At 30.8% G+C, this 21382-nt stretch overlaps 1 protein-coding gene across 1 annotated transcript; it reads left to right on the top strand.

The window, feature by feature from the left end:
* The first annotated feature begins 11533 nt into the window (after positions 1-11533).
* LOC105791776 (hypothetical protein) lies at positions 11534-13707 on the top strand. The gene is made up of 3 exons (XM_012620006.2): positions 11534-12202; positions 12928-13113; positions 13201-13707. The coding sequence occupies exons 1-3, from the start codon at positions 11627-11629 to the stop codon at positions 13492-13494; spliced, it is 1056 nt and encodes a 351-aa protein (XP_012475460.1). The 5' UTR covers positions 11534-11626; the 3' UTR covers positions 13495-13707.
* Positions 13708-21382: the final 7675 nt, after the last annotated feature.

The raw sequence follows: 21382 nt of genomic DNA, 5'->3' as shown, positions 1-21382 counted from the left end.
TTTGTACGGTACTAAAAAATAACCTCCCAAGAAGTCTGTCAGATGAATTAGTAGAGTTGTCATTCTCCATGTTGATAATGTAGAAGTCTGTAGGAAATATCAGTTCGTTTACCTTAACAAGAACATCCTCCGGCACTCCTTCCGGATGCACTACAGATCTATCTGTAAGTTGAATAATTACACCTATTTCCTTCAAATGACTCGCATTAAGTAGTTTGTAAATTGACAAATACATAACATTAATTGATACGTCTAAGTCACATATGACTTTTTTAATACAGACACTACCTATTTTTCAAGATATGGAAAACATACATTGGTCCTTACATTTAAGTGGTATTTTTCTTTGTAAAACGGCAGAGACATTTTCTCCGACACTCACCTTTTCATTGCTTAGAAGTTTACTCTTATCTGTGCATAATTCTTTTAAAAATTTTGCATACCGTGGAATTTGCTTAATCGCATCAAGAAGAGGTATGTTAATTTCTACTTTTCGAAAGGTGTTGAGGATCTCCTTCTCTTTTCGCTCCTTCTTGTATTGGATAAGTCTTCCAGGAAATGGAAGTGGTACTGAAAATGATTCTTGTGGTGCTGACTCTATTGGAGCCTCTGTGTCAAGTCTCTTCTCATCTCGACCAGCGTAATAGGCACGACTCATGCCAGGTATGGACTCCAAAACCTTACCACTCCTCAACGTTATAGCACTTACATTGTCTCGAGGATTAGGCTCAGTTTGGGTCGGCAACTTACCTTGGGACTCCAAATGACCAACCGTGGGCGCAAGCTTGCTCACTTGCTTATCTAACTCTTGCAAATGCATTTCAATTTTTAGCTAAAACTTCTCTGTACTACTGGCTCACCTTTTCACTATTGCTTCCAAAGATGACTTTGAGAGAGGTAATTGTTGATTCGGAGGCAGCCTTTATTGGTAAAGTTGATTGAATCGAGGATTTGACCCATAACTTAGATTCAGGTGATCTTTCCACCCCACATTATGCGAGTTCGAGTAAAGGTCCTAATCGCCTTTAGGGCGGTTCTAAAAAGTTCCCGACAACATTTTCTTGTTCTGTCAAATCCTTATGTAAAATCAGACATGAGTTCATCGGATGGTCTGGCTTAACGCAAATTTCGCACAACTGTGCTAGGCCTGTTTTCTCTGTAAGCAAAGTTTGAACAACGTTAGTTAGCTTATCAATTTTATCTTTTAAGGACCCACGAACCCATCTCGTGGGTTCTGTGACCGGTCAGAATTGTTGAGAGTTAGCAGCCATTATTGAAATCAACTCTCGTGCTCTCTAAGGAGTCATATTGACTACAGGCCCTCCACTTGCAGCGTCTATCATTTTCATTTCCATCGGGAGCAATCCTTCATAGAAATATTGCAAGAGTGACTGTTCTGTCACTCCATGTTGTGGCAACTGGCACACAACTTTTTGTATCGCTCCCAGTAATCGTAGAGCGATTCAGTCTCATTCTGACGGATTCCCACGATATCTTTCCTTAGTTTGGCCGCTCGAGTTGCAAGGAAAAACCTGTCATGAAACAAAGGAGACATGTCAGCCCATGTGTTGATAGATCCATGAGGTAAATAAAATAGCCACTCTCTCGTAGAGTTAGCTAATGAGAAAAGAAAAGCATGACGTTTGATTTGGTCTTCGGTTACTCCCTGAGACTTCATGCTGGTGCACACCATATGGAACTCTTTAAGGTAGGTGTGTGGATTTTCGTTCTGTATTCCACGGAAAGTGGGTATAAATGGATCGAACCTGACTTTAACTCAAATGACATTTCTCCCACTGAATAGGTTATACATAAGGGTTGTTGTTCATCCCTGCCGCTGCAAGTTGGCGTATCGTCTGTTCGGCCATATCGTTTGGTTCTTCAAATGAGAAAATTTCCTCGATGTAAGATATGGTTTTGAATCTGGGATTTGGTCATTTACCGCGTCGAATGGCTTCTTTCTGCAGTTTTCAGGTTAATTTCTCAATTTCTGGTTCAAACTTTAGAGTTCCTTATTCTAATCTGGTAATAAGGTAAACAAACAAAAATTAGAAAATATCTCCAATCCCCGACAACAGCGCCAAAATTTGATGAGCATCAAAACCACCAAAAATAATTCATACAAAGTAACTTTAAATAGTAGTAAATAGTGGTAGTAGGGTCGATTCCACAGGGATTGGATGTTATAATCAACTTCCGTGTTTAACTTGTGATCAGAATTTTTGTCGTGTCGAAAGTCATGGCAAAAGTCGTGCCCACGACTCCAAACGGACCTGCTGAAAAATAAACAAATAAATTAGCGGAGTTTTCAAATGTCTAGAAACTAAATAATTGAAACAACATAATTAATTAATTAATTAAATTAGAAATTAAATTGGAAATTAAACTCGGATTTGGTAGTCAAAGATAATAAGCCTTAGCCCTAGACTCGGTGGATTCTAGATTTTTGAATCGATCCTCGAAAATTAATCTTCTCCTCCAAACAATAAGCTGGTTATAGCAGTTAAGAACTTCCTAACCACTAATTCTTCCTCCTGTAGCTGGTCCTAGTACGACCTGCAAACCAACCCTTACCGATTATCTAACCGAGATACACGCTTTCCCGATTCAAGATTCCGCCTTAACTATTTATATACATGGAATTTACTAATTTTAGCCTTAACTACTTTAACATAAAATTAAATAAAATTAAATAAATAAAATAAGAATTTTTTTTCTATTTTTGGCTTTTACAAAGTGAAAATCTGATGAGTCCTTGGCTTTCTTCACATTTTTTGATACTGCCTCATTTCATTGATTGTGTTTCAATTTGGTCCTTTTCTGCTCGTTTTTGTCTCTTAACGTCCCAATTGCATCCCTGACAAGATTAAACATAAAAGTACTAATCTAGCAAGGATCAATTTAGAAATAAACCGAATTAAAGAAGAAATGTCATGCAAATTAACATGTTATCACTTAAGGAAAAAGTTAGAAAAATTCACGATGCAAAGGTCACATGGGCGTGTGGCCAGGCCGTGTAACATTCGAAATAGGGACAAACGGCCGTGTCCCAGCCCGTGCCCGTGCCCGTGTAACTTTCTGACTTGGGTCACATAGCCGAGCCACACGCCCATGTGCCAGGCCGTGTAACCTTCGAAATGGCCTCACACACCCGTGTGTCAAGCAGTGTAACTTTCGTAAAAAAACCATTAAAACCTACAGGGGACACACTGTTGTGTCGCATGGTCGTGTGTCACATACGATTGAGACACACGCCCGTGTACTTGGCCGTGTGGACAAGAAAATGACCAAAATCAAGCCATTTCTTTCACCCATTCAAACATGAACCTACAAGCAACTTGCACATATAGTTAAGACCTTAAAACATACCTAAATCATGCATAATAAGACCAATTCCCTATATCAAATATCCATACAACCAATATGCCAAAAGGCACCTCAATCACAATTCATTAAACTTACCAAAACATATGTATAATTAACCTTACTTCCAACATACACATTTAGTTTCGTATCATCTTAAAACATACAACAATTAAGACCATTTCTATCATAGCAACCTAATTCACCAACAAGCCAAAACAAACCATAAGTGTATATTTTCATACCATTCGAATTGTACCAAAAGGATACATATTTATAAGCTTAGTAAAGTGTATAACAACTTAGTTTAGTATTTTGTCCAAAAGATACCATAACAACCTATATAACCACATATACATGCCACAACCCTAAAGGACACAAGAACTACCAACAGTGAAGGGATAGTGTGAGCTAAAGATTCGATCCGTCCAACGTCAGTAATAACGAATCTACAAAACAATTCAGAAAAAATGAATAAGCTTATAGAGCTTAGTAGAACATAGTATATTATTAAACTTAACAACAATTTAATACAACACATATTTTACTAGATTCAAGGTTACTGAAGTGTAAACAGGGCAAGTATGTGCAATTCAAGGTTGTCGAAGTACAAACAAGGGCACTTATGTGTAATTCAGGGGTACCGAAGTACAAACAGGGGCACATATGTGCAATACAGGGTATAAATAATTATAAGTGTTTAATTTCATAACTATATTGTAAAATATAAAAATAGAAATTCAATTACATATTGAAATATTATGAACTTACCTCGACAACTAGGACGTAGAAATGCGATCGAGCTAATCCGTGATTTTCACCTTTCCTCGATTTAGGTCCGATTGAGATTTATCTTGATCTAAATAAATAATTATATTCAATTAAGTATTTCAATCAATCTCAACATTCAATTCAATCCATAATTCACATTAATGCATAATTATAATTTTGCCCCTAACATTATAACTTTTCACAATTTAATCCTTAAGCTCATAATTTAAAATCTAAACATTTCAGCCCTATTCCATGCTAGCTGAATCTATTATGAGCTCATATCAGCTCATAAAAAGTCATTATTTCGTAATTTAACCATGGTATTTTACTATTTTTATAAATAAGCCCCTAAATGATAATTTCATCAAAAATCTTTTTACAGAACTTGTTTATTTAACAACAAGGACTCACAATCTTTCATACAATTTCAAGAATCATACAAACATGTTCATGGAAAAACCTTAAAATTTTAACAGTTTTGTAAATTAGTCCCTAGGTTAGCTAGATTAAGCTACAACGATCTCGAAAACATAAAAATCATTAAAAACGAGACAAAATTACTCACATGCAAGGAGATATACCTAGACAAATGTGCAAGCCCTAAGATGGTTTCTTTCTTCTTCAATTTTTATGGAAAATTAGCTTGAAGAAGATGATACCTTTGTCTTTTACATATTTTACTTAATGAATTACTTTATTAACCTTACTTAATAACTTCAAAAATCACTTAAGTTAAGCTCATATTTGTCCACTAACTTCATGAATGGTAATATTACTATTTAAATTCCTTTACAAGCTAATAGATACCTTTAACCAATAGAACTCTACTTTTGCACATTTTACGATTTAATCCTTTTCACGAAATTAAGCATGCAAACGTCAAAATTTCTTAACGATTTTTTTATACGACCTTACTAATATACCATAGACATCAAAATAATAATAAAATAAATTTTTACTCGTAGAATTTGTGGTATCGAAACCACTATTTTGATTTCAGTGAAAACAGGTTGTTACACTATTCTCCCCCACCTATATTATGGTGTACAAAAAATTTACTGGCAAATAAACCTCAAGGATACAATGAAGCCCAATGATTGTCTATGTTTTGCACTGACAGAAACAATCCACTGGGATTTGGGCAGAGCATAACAAGGATATCAAATTCTATAAAGAGAAATTCTTTATAAAATAATCTAGGAATATAAAAAATAATGGGAGATCAGAAAGAAACTTTTTTCTATGTTTTTTGGGTTTTCATGCAAATGAAACTTCACTCCTATTTATAAGAGGCCTCATGTCTCTTTATAGAGGCATGGCTACTCAAATGGATAATCATATCTTTAGCAATAAACATAATTATTCAGTATGTATCTACTTGAATAATTATGACTATTTGTTATTAATTAAGTGACATAACTTTTGGTAACTTATAACTTTTCATTTGCAACTATTGGAACACCATATATTTTGAAAATGTTCCAATTATATAGGCAATTTTAATATAACCTATTAAAACAGTGTTAATAAAATTTAGGAGAGTTATGTCTTTCTTTCTTTTTTTAACATCGATCCAAATTGATTGTATCTAATGCCCAAGCTAATAACTAGATTAATGGAAAGATCTAATTGATATTATACTAATAATTTGATGACTCAGTTGAAATGTTTTGAAGTTCAAGGAATAATTTATAATATAAGCCATAATTCAAGAATATCTAATGGAATTAACCTTATTTTGGTAAAATAGCTATTATTTAAAATAAATTAATTTAAAGCTTATTGTTTTAGGTTAGTTAGGATAGTTAATTAATAGTATTAAAGGCGGTTTAGTTTTTAATTAATTTTAAAAGTGATATTTTAGGTTGAGGTTGGTTGTTTTAGATTGGGTTTTAGTACTTATGATTCATGTTAGTATGATTTCAATTTAAGACAATTCAAATTTGACATTTGAGTTATTTAGTATGAATTTTTTGCTTTTTATAAAATAAGATAAAATTTGATTGAGTAGTATTTAATTAGAATTTATTGATAACATTTAAAAATTCGTATAGACAAATTTAATTGACAGTTGAGTGGAGAAAACCCCTAAAAATATTTTTTTTCTTTCAAAATATGTTTGCTTGTTTTCTTTTGTTTTGTTTTGCTCAGCGACAGTGTTAGTTTCCAGGTCTATCACCCACCGTTTTCTCCCTCTCTTCAACCTTCTCTTTCATTTTTTTCTCCTCATTCACTCCATGTGCATTTTCTCATTCAGTTTACAAATCTATTTTGTAGGTATCTTTATTGTCTTCATGAGTTGTGATGGGAAAATGATGGTATCTATCATCGCTAAAACTCCACTGGCCACTAGCAGTTTCTCTTGGAAAATGGGTGACTCTTCATCGGCTTCTTAATTTGTTTCAATTTTGAAAGTATTTAGAATAATAAATTATTTCACAAGATGGTTTGGACTTGTGTTGTTTTAAATTTTACATATTTTTTGTTTGTCTTTCATTATTTAATAAGCCTTCACTTTTAAAAGTTTGTGTCTACTCTTGTAGCACGTTTTTGGGTATTGCTTATGCATATAGTATTGCTTTTGCAAATTATTTTAGGGATGGTTTTGTCATTGTCTTCTCTAACTTGGTGGATGCTCAGTTCTTTTTCCAATTTTTACCAACCGTTTTGGACCATCCGGGGTTGATTTTCTTATCGTATTAAGTGCTTACAATCACTCTAAATATTTTGTGCTTGAGTTATGATAGATCCAATTGTCAACATGACATAGTGTTCATTAGATGTTGAGGCTGAAACCTTTGTTGTGTTGATGGAGCTTGTCCTTCACCACCTAGGATGGGTGTTTGTTATTCCCCCCCCCCCCAATTTTATGGTCTCATTCATGGAATGAATTAATGAATTTTTTTGAAAGAAAAATTTGTATAAACATTGCATGCTCAAGTTCAATTTAGAAAAAAAAAGGTATATGTTGACATCGTGTCCTCATTATCTATTGTTGGTAAAGGATGAAACTCTCAGATCAACTCAAAACACTATTCCAACCCTAAATTGATTAACAAGAACCATCTAAAAAATTAGGTTGTTTCATATGGGGATTAGAAATTTAAATTTACTTGGAAGTAAACTAGGACATGGATTTATAGGATAAGAATGTGAACGTTTGTTGATTATTGCTTGCCAACAATTTTCAACAATATGTTAAATTGCAATTAGACCAAGTGATTACTAGTAGGAAAAATATAGAGATGCGCACCAAAAGCTTGTTTGCACAATTCAAAAAATTCATACGTCTACGAGATTTTATCGAAAGAGTTAATACATTATGCTCAATGAGTACAAGCTATGATATAAGTTCTACTCACTCACCAAGTAGCAACCTCACTCCTATACTCAATCTAGATAACTTCCCTTCTAAGGCTTCCCCCATTGAAAGTTTAGATGTAAATTGGTGGACTCTATTCAATTTACTTACAATTTGCACTTAGTAAAACAGTACCTATATGAACAAGTATAGTGCTTTCTTTCTTTCTTTCTTTCTTTTTTGTCATTTTAAACCTAAAAAAATCATGCTTATATAAGAGTTAATCAGGCTTGTTAAATTACAATTGATTACAGTCAATTAATTTCACTGAAGTAACGACAAAAACAAGTCTTCAATACCCTTCATAAAGGTAGAGATCTTTTAGGCATCAGTCTCCTTGAAGATCAAATCTTCTGATTTTGGAACTTCGATTATATTGAAAGTCTCCAAACCAATCCTTACTTGACTTGAATCTTGCACATTTGACTTCAATAATAAGCTTTTAATAATTCTCACGATTCACTCAAGATAAGTCCCAAGTAGATTTGGTAAAAAAATATACCAATGAAATATGGTAAGTTATAATACATCCAAGTTTCCTTCAATTTCAAATTGGCATTAACATTGGGTGGTAAAGTTGGCACTAACAAAATAAACTAGGAATAAATATATCAAGATTGTACACATGAATTTTTTATTTAATTTTATAGATGAAATTTATATAAAATTTTATTTTAATTTAATTGTGCATATTTAGTAAAATAAATAAATTCAATTACTTTTATGTCAAGTATATATATACATATATATTGTGTATGTAATAAGTAAGCTTAAAATATTGCCACAAGATAACAAAGTTAATGTTTTATGATAATTGAATTAAAATTAAATATCATATATATAATTGCAAAAATTCGAAGTTCCTACATTAGACCTTGAAGGCCCGGTTCGAGTCCCATCATTTGCATTTGTGATGTGTAGGTCACTCTTCCACCATGTGTATATGCCTTCTATGGGTTTTGTCCAATTTCTTTTCAGATTTTGTTTGGCTTTTTCCGGTTCTTTATCCACTATACGTTGTATTGGTTGATTCTACATACCATTGTAGTTGGTTGAACATGTTACTTATACTTGCAATCTATACCATGTCTTGTATTTGTAATTGTATTATCTTATATCAGTGAAACTTTCAAAAAAAAAATTCTACATTACATTATACATTGAATAGAAAAAATCATGTATAATGATTAAATGAAATAGATGCTAAGAAACAAACTACACTAGTGAAGTGGTGCCAAGGAAGTGCGCACTTCCTTTGCCACCAAATGTGAAACAGTAAACAAATGAAAACAAGAAATTATTTATGCAGTTCGGTTTCCCTATGTTTGCAGAGGCTAGCTCAGTTAGAAATATCCACTCTATTTGTAACTTGAAAACACGATACTCACACCACTAACTTCACCCATTGTGAATTCAACAAGCAAAACCAAAACACAAAGGTTTTTCTATCAATATGCACTTACAAAATATAGTTCCTCACTCGAACAGATTTAGTGCTCTTAATTTTAGGTACATAAACCTATACAAGTCTCTCAATTATATAGATTTGTTACAGACTTGCTAACATAGAGATCTATCACAATCCCTATAAAACAACCACTATAGACTTTAACACAATATAATAATAAACAGGGTAAATAAGGATTCTTGAGAGTTAAGTCTTTAGTGATTCAATTCAATCCAATCTCCAAAATATGTTTATCCAAGTGATATGATCTTCATTGATGGGCTAGATATCGTCCATATACTCATCATAGCTCATATAAGTCGTTAAATAAATAGTCAACACCTTAAATATAGAAATTGTCTCCACATAGATTTGGTGGCTAGAGAGTGGACACTCCCTCTAGCACCAAATTACCAGTTTCATACTTTTCAACATATAACATTAAGATTCATCGCCAAGTAAAATTTAACATCCAACAGACATCTTTCTATTTTGAAATATATCTTCCAAAGGGGTTTTCCTTTTTCTTTAGTTTGCATCTCAAAACACTCTTCTGTCATCAATGATGGACAAGGGGAGGCAAGCTTTGGGGGATTCATAGTAGATAGCTTCAAAGATCAGATAAATATTTTATAATTTTTAATTGGTATGTAGTGTTAATGATGGTTAGTGTGCAAATGAAAAAAAAAAGGTTTTTATAATTTTTTTCATATATTTTTAATTTGTTTTATATTTTTTATGCTTTTTATAATATTTTATAATTATTATTATTTTTAATAATTATCTATATTTTAAATATTTTCATAATCTTTTACATTTTTTTCATTTATATATTTTTATAATTTATATACTTTTTTAAAAAATACTTTAATATTATTTTTATTTTAATATTTTATATTTTTTCATTATAATAAATTTTATAATTTTCTATATTTTTAATAAATTTTATAATGCTTTTAGTTTAAAATTTTTTATACTTTCGGTGATTTTAAATATGAAGTTTTCACCATGTGGCACAATCTTGTCATGGTACATGGCAAAAATAATCTAAAAGAAGAAACCATTATTCTTTAATAGTTAACGGTCAAAGAGTTTAATTGATTAAAATTTTAATATTCAAGAGCTTACTTAAGTGAAAAATAAATATAAGGGCTTAATTTATTCTTTTAAAAAAAAAAAACAAGAAGAACAAAGGAGGAACATATGGTTAATGTTACTTACTTGGGAACATGGATTCTTAGGATAGGAATGAACTAGGGATAAATATCAAAATTAAACTTTGATTTAATATCATTGAACTCATGTAAATTTGATTTTGATTTAATTTTATAGATGAAATTTGTATAAATTTTTATTTTGATTTAATTGTATATATTTAATAAAGTAAATTCACTTACTTTTATGTCAGATAACTATAATCTTTTTTGTGCGTATACAATAAATAAATTTAAAATGATGTCACACGATAACAAAGGTAATGATTTATAAAAATTAAATTAAATTTAAAAAAAAAATAATCATAGCATACCTTGAATAATATTAAGATTCATGGGCAGGTAAAATTCAACACCCAAAGGGTTTCCATTTTTCGTTGGTTAGTGTTGGAAAATTCACACACATCAATGGTAAATTATTTACAGGAGAGGGCAGCGAAATGATGAAGAAAATAATAAATAAATAATTAATAATGAAAAGAATTGGGGCACCTGCTTGGTGATGATGGTACAAGGATAGTGAGAGTGAGACGGGGAGTATGCGCTGTTGCTTTTGGCATCTCATAAAACCAAATGCTGCTCTCCGATCCCATTCCCACTTTCTAATCTTCTTCTCACTAACTAGGATCACTTTAATGATCTTTCATCATAACCCCATTTATATTCAAACCCGGATATGCTTGTATAACAATTCATCATGCCTTGCAAAGCAAGCCATTTTTCATCCTTTATTCCAAATCTCTTATATGAATGATGAGATACAAGCAGCAAAGTATATATACAGTATAGTATCTTTGAAGGAATACGGTGTAGATTAGTAGTTTGGTTGGAGTGTGAATTAATGAGCGCGCACACACACACACTCATCATTATAACAATGTAATTATGAGTGTGCTGTGTGCACTAGTGTTTTGCTGTTCTCCATAAATATAATATAATATTCTTCTACGTCAACCTTTTTTTTTTCTTTTTGAATGGAAAAAGGAAATCAGGATAGTTTAAATTAAGAACAAAAATGAAAGGCAGTGCGAAAGCGTGCCTACTTTGTTATCATTCCTAGGATGTAAAATGATTGAGATTTGGAGACAATTCGGTGCAAAGCAATTAGTCCAAAAGCCAATCTTGGACTCTAGGATCCCTTTAATTTCATTATTTATTTTTAAGAAATTGCGTAATTGCTTCAATTAAAATCAAGAAAGAAACAAAATCATTGGTATAAATAATTTATTCAATTTGAATAAGAGATGAACTTAAAATTTTTGAAATTGGCAAAAGGGGCCCTACATGGCTCCCTAGCTATAAAATAAAATACAAAATCTATATCTAAGAAAATGAAATAAAAAAGAATCATACATAATTGAATAAATCCGGTTATTCTCTCTCCATATTCTGATGAATAATATATATGGGTGTTTCTCTCTGATTTCCATGTGCAGTAGTAATAGTTTCTCTCTCTAGTTGAAGAGGATGGAAACGTACAGTCATCATGAAGACCAAGAAGCGTTGATGTTCCACGCCTATCCATGTGCATACTACGTTCAAAGCCCTTCCACCATCTCCCATGCAAACAGTGCCGATCATATCCGCAACCCCACCAACGAAGACCAATCCGCCGTCACCCTGCATTTCCACTCCCCCACACCCTCCGAATCAGCCATCCTCACCAAGAACCCCGACGTTTCTCGCTTCACCCTTTCCCGTTACTCTTCCTCTCGTGGATCCAACAACTCCTTCTTGCATGACAAAAGCATCGTCGCTGCTGCCGATCACAAAGGAGGATTCAACCGCCTCATCATGATCGACCATGGGGTCGGTAAGGGTGATCAAAATGATGATGATGATGATGACAATGATGATGAAGAAGGACAAGGGTTTTATGGGAAGAAAAAAGGGTGGTGGTGGAGGTATTGTTCTTTTAGAAGCTCTAATTCTTGTGCCTGGATTTCTTTACAAATATGTTGGAGGCTTGTGTTGAGCTTAGGATTTGCATTGCTTGTGTTCTACATTGCTACGAAGCCACCACCTCCTAAGATTTCTGTTAAGGTATGTATATTGGTCAATGGTCCTCTATTTTTGCTTCAAAACTAAAGGCAAGTACCCACAAGAGCATAGTTTATAATGCTCCAATACCAACTCCAATGTTGGGTTGTTGGCTTGTTGCTGCCGGACACGATGAGTTACAACACTGTTACCAATTAAACATTTGTTTTAAGCGTAAAGACCAAAAGGAAACTCGCATTAAAAGAGTAATTTTACAAGAAAATTTACATTTCATAGCCATATGATCTTTTAAAATGCATATTTTCAGGCAATTCTATGCAAGAAGGTAGTCTTCTGTCTCTCATACTATTTTTATTTTTTATGTTATTTTTGTTTTGCTTTCAAGAAATCAAATAGGCAAGAGCCTTCTTTCCCAAGAAAAAAATCCAAAGAACCTGAAGATGATGGGTTGCTAGAATTCATCCCAAAAGGGCCTAAAATCAACTGTTTGTATTTAACCATGAACCCTTGCCCACTAGAACCAAGCATCAAGCCCAATGATGGATCCTAAGGCCCTAACTTGCAAGTTGCTTGTAGGGATCACAATAGATAGTGGATTTGAATATTTCCTATTATTAATTCAAGGGAAAAAGAGAATTCTCAGTACTTCGGAGCACCTCAGTGAAGCTATATAAAGATATAAAAAAAAAATTGTGAAGTCTATTAGAATGAAGAGAAAAGTGTAATAAAGTATAGACTATCACACGATGCTTGGATTGGCAATGCAGGTGGCAAGAGTAGGTGAATTCGGACTAGGGGAAGGAGTGGACGGCTCAGGTGTTACAACCAAGATTCTAACCTGCAACTGTTCTGTGGACCTGCTCGTTGAAAATAAATCAAAGCTCTTCGGCCTCCACATCCACCCTCCAACCATGGATTTATTCTTCGGCCGCCTGCCTTTCGCTATCTCACACGTACGTAATCAAGTCCACCAATTGAATTTTTTTTATCTTTTGCTTTTTGTTTAAATGTTGTTTTCAATATATGAATCCGACTTGCAGGGACGAAAGCTATATGCACAGAGTTCGAGTCCATCAAGGTTCCAGCTATCGGTGGGAACACGAAGTAAACCGATGTATGGCGCAGGGAGAAACATGCAGGACTTGCTGGAGTCGGGAATGGGATTGCCACTAGTGATTCGTTTGAAGCTGAGCTCCAATTTTCGAGTTGTATGGAACCTTATAAAGCCTAGGTTCCATCACCAAGCTGAATGTTTATTAGTCCTTGATGACAAATACGACAAGAAACACCGAACCCAAAAATATAACAGCACCTGCACTATCACTTCTTCATAGAACCAAGTCTGCCCCTGCCCCAGCTGCCGCTTCAATGAATATGAACAAAATCACCATTTCCACCCTCTTTTATATATATTTGAGTTTGCCGGAATTTGATTCTGGCTATTAGAACTAAACTCTATATCAACAAGTTGTGTATTAACACAAACTGTTGAATCTTTTGTTATCAAATATAATATACACTAATGGTGCTAAAAATACCTTTCTACATATACTCTGTATCAGCATATATATTGGTTTTAACCACACATTGATACTATTAAATAATAATTTTGATAAATATATAATTAAAACAATCTTTATTTATTATATTACATTAACATCAAATTTTAAATTTAAATTTAAGTATAAATAAACTTGAAAAACAATTTTAAATGTAACATCAATACATCTTAAATATATTTTCTTTCTTTAATTTGATTTTAGTTTCTGTTTTATGCATGAATTATCATCTCCAAAAAGCATAGATATGCACTTAAGAACAGAAACAACCAACAATTATATTTATTCATTTTCAAAAAATATCAAAAGTAATTATATTTAGGATAAACTACTAAAATAGTCACTTTTGTTTACCTTAGGTTACATTTTAGTCACTTGTGTTTGAAATGTTACGTTTTAGTCACTTATGTTATCGCGTTGTAACATTTTAGTCACTGAGCCACTAATTGCCGTTAACAGTGTAATGGTAAGCTGATGTGGCACGTTAAATCATCATTTCAAACAAAAAAATCCAGATTAATTTATACAATCGGTCCCATGTTTTTTCGTTTTGAGCAATTTAATTTTTTGGTTTATTTTTTTTAACTTTCCTTTTTTTTTTCTTTATTTTCCATTATCTCCTGCTTCTCCCTCTGTTATCCTTCCTTCTCTATCTCTTTTAACGAAATTTTTCTATGTTTTCCATTTGTTAAAACTAGTCCCTATACTTTTATTTTTTAAAACAATTTAATTTTTTCGAGTGAGGCGAGCTTGTGGACTAGTTTTAACAAATGGAAAACATAGAAAAACTATATTAAAAGAAATGAAGAAGGGAGGAAAACATAGAGAGAAGTAGAAGAGAATGGAAAATTAAAAAAAAAATTTAAAGAACATAAAAGAAAAAAATTAAATTGCTCAAAATGAAAAAATATAGGGACCAATTGTAGAATTTGACCTAAAATTTTCATTTGCAATGATGATTTAACATGCCACGTTAGCTTATCGTTATACCGTTAACGGCAATTAACGGCTTAGTGACTAAAATGTTACAACACAACAACGTAAGTGACTAAAACGTAACATTTCAAATATAAGTGACTAAAATGTAACCTGAAGTAAACAAAAGTGACTATTTTAATAGTTTACCCTATATTTTTTCATTTTTAGATATTTCCAATTACTCCTTAAAAAATGTATGAAGTTTTATTTAAATTACTCATCATATACATCATACATATCATATATATATATATATGATACTAAAATAAGGTTTAGACATAATCATCTCTGTATATTTAATTAGTTTAATATTAATATTTGTAATTCACAATATTTATGCATGTAATATATTCTATAAACACAAAAATACATATAATATATTCAAAATATTACAAATATACTATATATTCTAAATGATATATACATAAAGAGAAAGAAAACTAGTATATATAAAGTAACTTATTCACCCAAACATGAAAAGAAGCACCTTTGGAATAATTCACAACATCCCATGTGTAACCAATCAAAAAGTGACACATAAGTAAATTTATTAATTATTTAAAATATTTAATTTAATAATCAATTACAATTAATGAATTTTAATTAAGGAGACAAATATATCATGGAACAAAAATACTATAAAGTATTATTTTTAACAGGGTTAATATGTTGTTTGGCTCTTAAATTTGTTCAAAAGTATTTAGTTGGTATCTGAACCTTTTTTGTGCCTAGTTAAGACCTAAACTCGTATTCAGTCACACATTATCTCAATTTGTTAACAACGTTTATTTTTTTAAGAGTTAACATGTAGGTTGCCCCCTAAATTTATCCAAAAGTACCTAGTTGATAGCTAAACTTATTAAAAAAGTATACTTTTTTAAATTAATTTATAATTTTTAAAAGATTTTTATTTTTCTAATTTATATTAGTCACATGTGATTCTAAGAAGCTGCCATGTGTCACTATAATATTGGCCATCAATGCCATGTCAACACAAATTAACGGTGTTAATGTGATGGTACCAACCTGGCTGACAGAATAAGGCAAACTGCATATCAACCCTTTTTTAAATGGGATAATATATAATTTGGCCCCTAAACTTGTCCATTGGTACCTAGTTGGTCCCTAATATTTTTTTGGACAAGTTGATCCGTTAACTTGTATTTCGTCAACCAAGTTGGTACCTCCACACTAATATCGTTAGTTTGTACTAATGTGGTACTATTAGTCAATCCGATGGTGCCATGTGGCAGCCTCTTAGAATGCCACATGGAAAACATAAATATAATTTTTAGTATATATTTTTTAATTTATGTTTGTCACATGGTATTTTGAGAGGTTGCCACATGACACCACCAGATTGACTAGTTGTGTCACGTTTGCAGAAATTAACGTTAATTTATTGATCTTTCATTTTTCTTTACACTATTTTTTTTTTAAAAATGTTTCCTTAAATTATTTTTTATATTTTATTTATTTATTTGATATTAAATTTTATTAAACTATTGTATGTTTTAGTAATTCTTTTACATTTTAATAAAAATATTTTAATTTAAATTTTAACATTTTTAAGCCTATTTATTTTACAATAAAATTTTAGTTTGCCGTTTTCATAAATCACATTATCATTTATCCTACGATTTTTTCTTATTGATTTTTACTTTTACATTCAATTTTCAACAATAATATTTAAAAATTATGCACGTTTTATTTATTATATCTATATTTAAAAAGCATACAAAGAAACTTTATTTTATATGAAATTATATTTCACATATATAATTAAAGTAGAGTTCAACTTCTTAATTAAGACATTAATTTATTTAAATTTTTTATATTATTACTACTATTATTCTCATTATCATCATTAAATATTAAGTTAAAATGTAATCTTTTATATACTTTTTTATACTATTATTATCATCATTATCATTAAATATTAATTAAGTGCACAAACATATTTTCCAAGATGTCCATTGTACAAACCCAATAATGTCCGGGCCCAACTAAACCTAGAATGGCCCAACACCTGACCCAAACTAAACAGCCCACTAACTAAATTCCAGCAGCAACCCTAGCAGCATACAACCTTCAACCCTAGCCGCCGCACATCAGCCCTGCACCACCACCCTTTGCGCACGTACGTGTCCCACGTACATCCCCAGTTGGCCGAATCTGCGCAACAAACGGCAAAACAGACGTAAAGAACAAGTAAATGAAAGAGAAAAACGCAAAAAAGGAGAGAATAACGGAAATACAAAGATGTTGTGTTATTTCTTTGATTTTTTCTTCATTTTTCGGCTATATAAAGCCGAGGAAAATCTGTAAATGGGGGGGAATTTTTCAGTGTAAAAAAATATACGAAAATAGAAAGAAATACGAAAAGACAGAGAAATACTGAAGATTTGAAGGTGAAATCGTGTTTCTATTATTCTCCTATTTTGTTTATCTCTCGTTTGTTGTAGACAATAATAAAGGAGGAAAATTTTCTAAAGAAAAGATCTTGAAAGGTTTTTTTATTATTCTTTATCGATTTCCTTTTTTCCGTTTTTAGCTTTTTTTTAAAAAAAGAGGATCTTACCTAATATTGTCGTGGTGCTCCCTTCGCCGTTGTAACCGGTGACTGGGGGCACCGACTGAAACCATAGGAATGGCTTTGAATGGCGACGGCGGCATGGAAAAGAAACCCTAGCAGAGGGTTTCTCTGCTATCATTTGTAAACAAAAGAAAAAATGGGGCTTTTGGGAAATTTTTTTGGTTTTATAACGACTGCAAAACGGTGCCGTTTAGGTAGCCATGACCCGCGCGGTGACCCGACCCGGAGGGGAGGATCCGCGCGTTCTGGCTTTAAATGAGATATTTGTGCTATTAGTCCTCCTTTTTGCGATGCGCTCCAATCAAATCCATTTTGTTTTTTTTTTAATTTTGCCGCATATTTCATTTTTGTTTCAATTTGATCCCTCGCTGCGCAGCGTTTTGGGGGGTGGGATTAATTTCCCTTTTAGTCCCCACTGTTGCTCGCGCGCCCCAATTTGGTTCTTTTTTTGTTTATTGCAAATTTACCTTTTTTGTTTTAATTCAATTTAGTCCATATTTTTAATTATTTTTATTATCATTATTATACCTATCTATGTACACGCACATGCATTTTTTATCATATTTATGTATATACTGTATATATATTTAAATGTTTTATATGCATATGTTATATACGTAATTATTATTATTTTATAACATTCATGCATTGTTTTTTTATAATACATGTACATACGCATGGCTTTTATATAATATATATATATGCACTTTTTAAAAGTATATAATACCTCTATATATTTTATACATTATTTTATTTTATTTTCTTACTTTTACATATATAAATAAAACTTTTATATATTTTTTTATAAATATTTATGTACATATGTTTTTTTATTTTTATTTTGTTTTTTACGATATACTTATACTTTTCTTTGTAAATATATATACATATGCGTATTTTGATATTTTTATCTTCACAATTTTCACATATACATACACGAGTTTTGCATGCATATTCTTAGAAACTATTGTGAGCTTGTTGTATATATTTCTTTACCTTCCTTTTTTTATATGTACACTTCTATGTATGCATTAAATATATACGTCATTTATATTTGTAAATTTGTTTGTATATTATATCTACTTGTATATATATTTGTAAATACTTATTCATATATGTTTGAAAATAGAGAATCTATTTCATGTTATACCTTAACCCTTTTAGCATCCCTTTTAAAAATATATATTTTGATTTTCTCAAAATATTTAAATCATCCTATTTTATAAATTCTAAAATATTTGGCATTCATGATTCTCGAGAAAATAATCGTATCCTAACTTACTGGATTGCGATTATTTTTTGATGAATTTAGAGAGCCCAGTATTTGTTTTGCAATAAATTCACAGATTTCAAATAAAGCTTATTCTCGGGGATTCAAAAATGTTGGGTCCTAACTTACTGGTCCTGATATTTTGACTTCTCGAAATAAAAATTTTCAAAAGCAAAAGGCAATATTCGGGTATTTTGAAGATTTAAAAACATTGTGCCCTAACTCACTGGCTGTGGTGTTTTATTTCTTTAAAATAAGAATGTCTTATTATTTTGATTCATTCACGAAATAAAAAGTTTCCTTTTAAAATCTTTTCAAATTTTCGACACCAAGGCATTAAAGAATCAATTTGGTACCGATTTTGGGCGTTACGAGGGTGCTAATCCTTCCTCGTGCGTAACTGACTCTCGGACTCATTCTCTCAAATTTCATAGACCAAAATCATTTTAAGGTGAGCCGATCACACCTTAATAAAGGATCGGTGGCGACTCCAATTTTTATTTTTAAAAGTCGACAACTAAAATTTTTGTTTTCAAAAAAACGGGTTCGACATCCATATTATACAAAAATTAAAATTATAATAATTATAAAATTCTTATGTTTGCTTAATTCTACTAAATTTAATGCGTAACAGTCAAAATTAACTATTAAATTTATTAATATTTTTCATTAATTTTTAACTGTATATTTTGATTCCACATTTTATCCTTATATGAACTAAATAAAATAATTATCTCATTGCAAACGATTAAAATTTGCTACACATACCTCTTTTCATTTTATATTTACTTCAACCTCAACTAAATTTTATAAAATACTCTCATTTTAAAATTACATTTTCTTGTGCATCGCCTAATACTATATATATTTAACGATTGAAAATTTTTACCTAAAATAAATTGTTAAAAAATTAATTTACATCTAATTTAATATGCATAATATATATAAATGGAATATGAAATATGACGATTAAATTATTAAAATATTAACTGTAGAAGAATATATAACTAATCCTCCCTTATATAAAATATAAAATATATAAATTTTTTGTCTAAATTTTATATTTATAAATTTTAATAATTTCAAATTTTTAATTTGTAATTTTAAAATATTTTTAAATAAAAATTTTTTTATTTATAATTTTTAGCTATTACAAAAGATGCATTACATCATTGAGTAAAAGAGAGCAAGTCCCTGTTGGCCACCACAACAAAGTCTGCAACTTGGTTGGCCTGACTGCCATTCCTCAAACTCCTTGATATTTCTAACTAGTGGCTGCATCATCGTCGATTAATTGCAAACCCTTAAGCCTATATTAATCATTCACTAAATCTTTGGTTAATTTAAACCTGACTAAATATAAAATAAACATGTAAAAATATAATTATAGTAAATTTATTTCTATTAAATATTTAAAACAATAAATTTAAACCTTAAACATGTAAAAGTTTTCACTGATTTATATTTGAAAAGAAAGTGATGATATTGAAGAAGTAAAAAAATAATAAATATTTACCGAAAAATATTAGATACATTCTTAATGAAAAAACATAATTCGAACATTAAAAATAATCCCCCAACCTTAAACCTGAACCATATTAATTTTTCTCACAATTATTCAAGGGGCGGATTAATATCATCATACGATTACTTGGCACGTGGCAAGACGATTTTGAGTAATTAAAAATTACGACTAAAACAAATTTTGGTGATAAAATGATTTCTTCAAATACTACAAATTACTGAAATTAGGTCTGTTAATCTTTGGGTTTGGACAGCCTTGTCCAATGAATTTTCAGTTGACAAAATTAATTAATAATTATTTGGTATATAGTTAGCGCAGATTTCAGACAAGCATAGTTAAAAAGAGGTCAAATTCTAAATAAAGTCCTTGTACTATAAGTTCTTGACAATTTTAGCCCCTCTTCTATAATTTAGTCATTTTCAGTCTATCTACTTTTTCAAAATTTTTAGTTTTTAGACCAAAATTTTCTGTTAGTTTCATCAAATAATTTTTGTGGCTTTTTTCTAAAAGGACATGACAATGTATACCTTGGTGTTTCTATATAATTGGACAAATTTTTCGCATTAAAAAATGGGAAAACTGGGTAATGTTTGTCTAATTATAGAAAAAGTACCAAGGATATATGCCACATTACCATTTCTTTTCTTAAAATAAACCACGTCAAATAATTGGCAAATTCATGGACAAAATATGGCCTCAAAATTGAAAATATACATGTCGAAGAGTAAAGGACTAGAAATCATCAAATTACAGTAGAGTAGAGGGGCTAAATCCATTAAAAATACATAGTACAAGGACCTTTAATAAAACTTTAACCTTAAAAAGATGCATGACACGTTATAAAAAATTAAATACAAAAAGAAATGATACATATGGCGGTGTTGTGGTTCATTTATGTAATTAAAAATCATTATCAGAGTTAATCAAATTTAAAAATATAAAAAATCTTATGTAAAAATATATATATATATAAAAAATTCACATAAAAAAGTTTTAAAATCTTAATAATCCAGATTCACATCTCATCATTTATGGATTTTTTATTGATCATTTATAAAAATAATAAAATATCTTCATAACAATATAATTTATTTTGTAAAATTTGATTTTTTTTAATTATTATCCAACCGTATTAGTTGCCCAGTTAACACCGTCGGTCCATGAGTCTCATGCGCTATCAGTGGGTAACGATATGACACCTCATCATTAAACTCTAAACTTGAAACCCTAAACTCGAGAAATCCAAACGTTGAAAGTAATTAGTATTTAAATAAAATTTTTAGTATCTATTTAT

The sequence above is a fragment of the Gossypium raimondii genome, chromosome 8 (genome assembly GCF_025698545.1).
Source record: "Gossypium raimondii isolate GPD5lz chromosome 8, ASM2569854v1, whole genome shotgun sequence".
Taxonomy (NCBI): Eukaryota; Viridiplantae; Streptophyta; class Magnoliopsida; order Malvales; family Malvaceae; genus Gossypium; species Gossypium raimondii.
The sequence above is the reverse complement of the archived record's forward strand: the minus strand, read 5'-3'. Positions and strand labels throughout refer to the sequence as shown.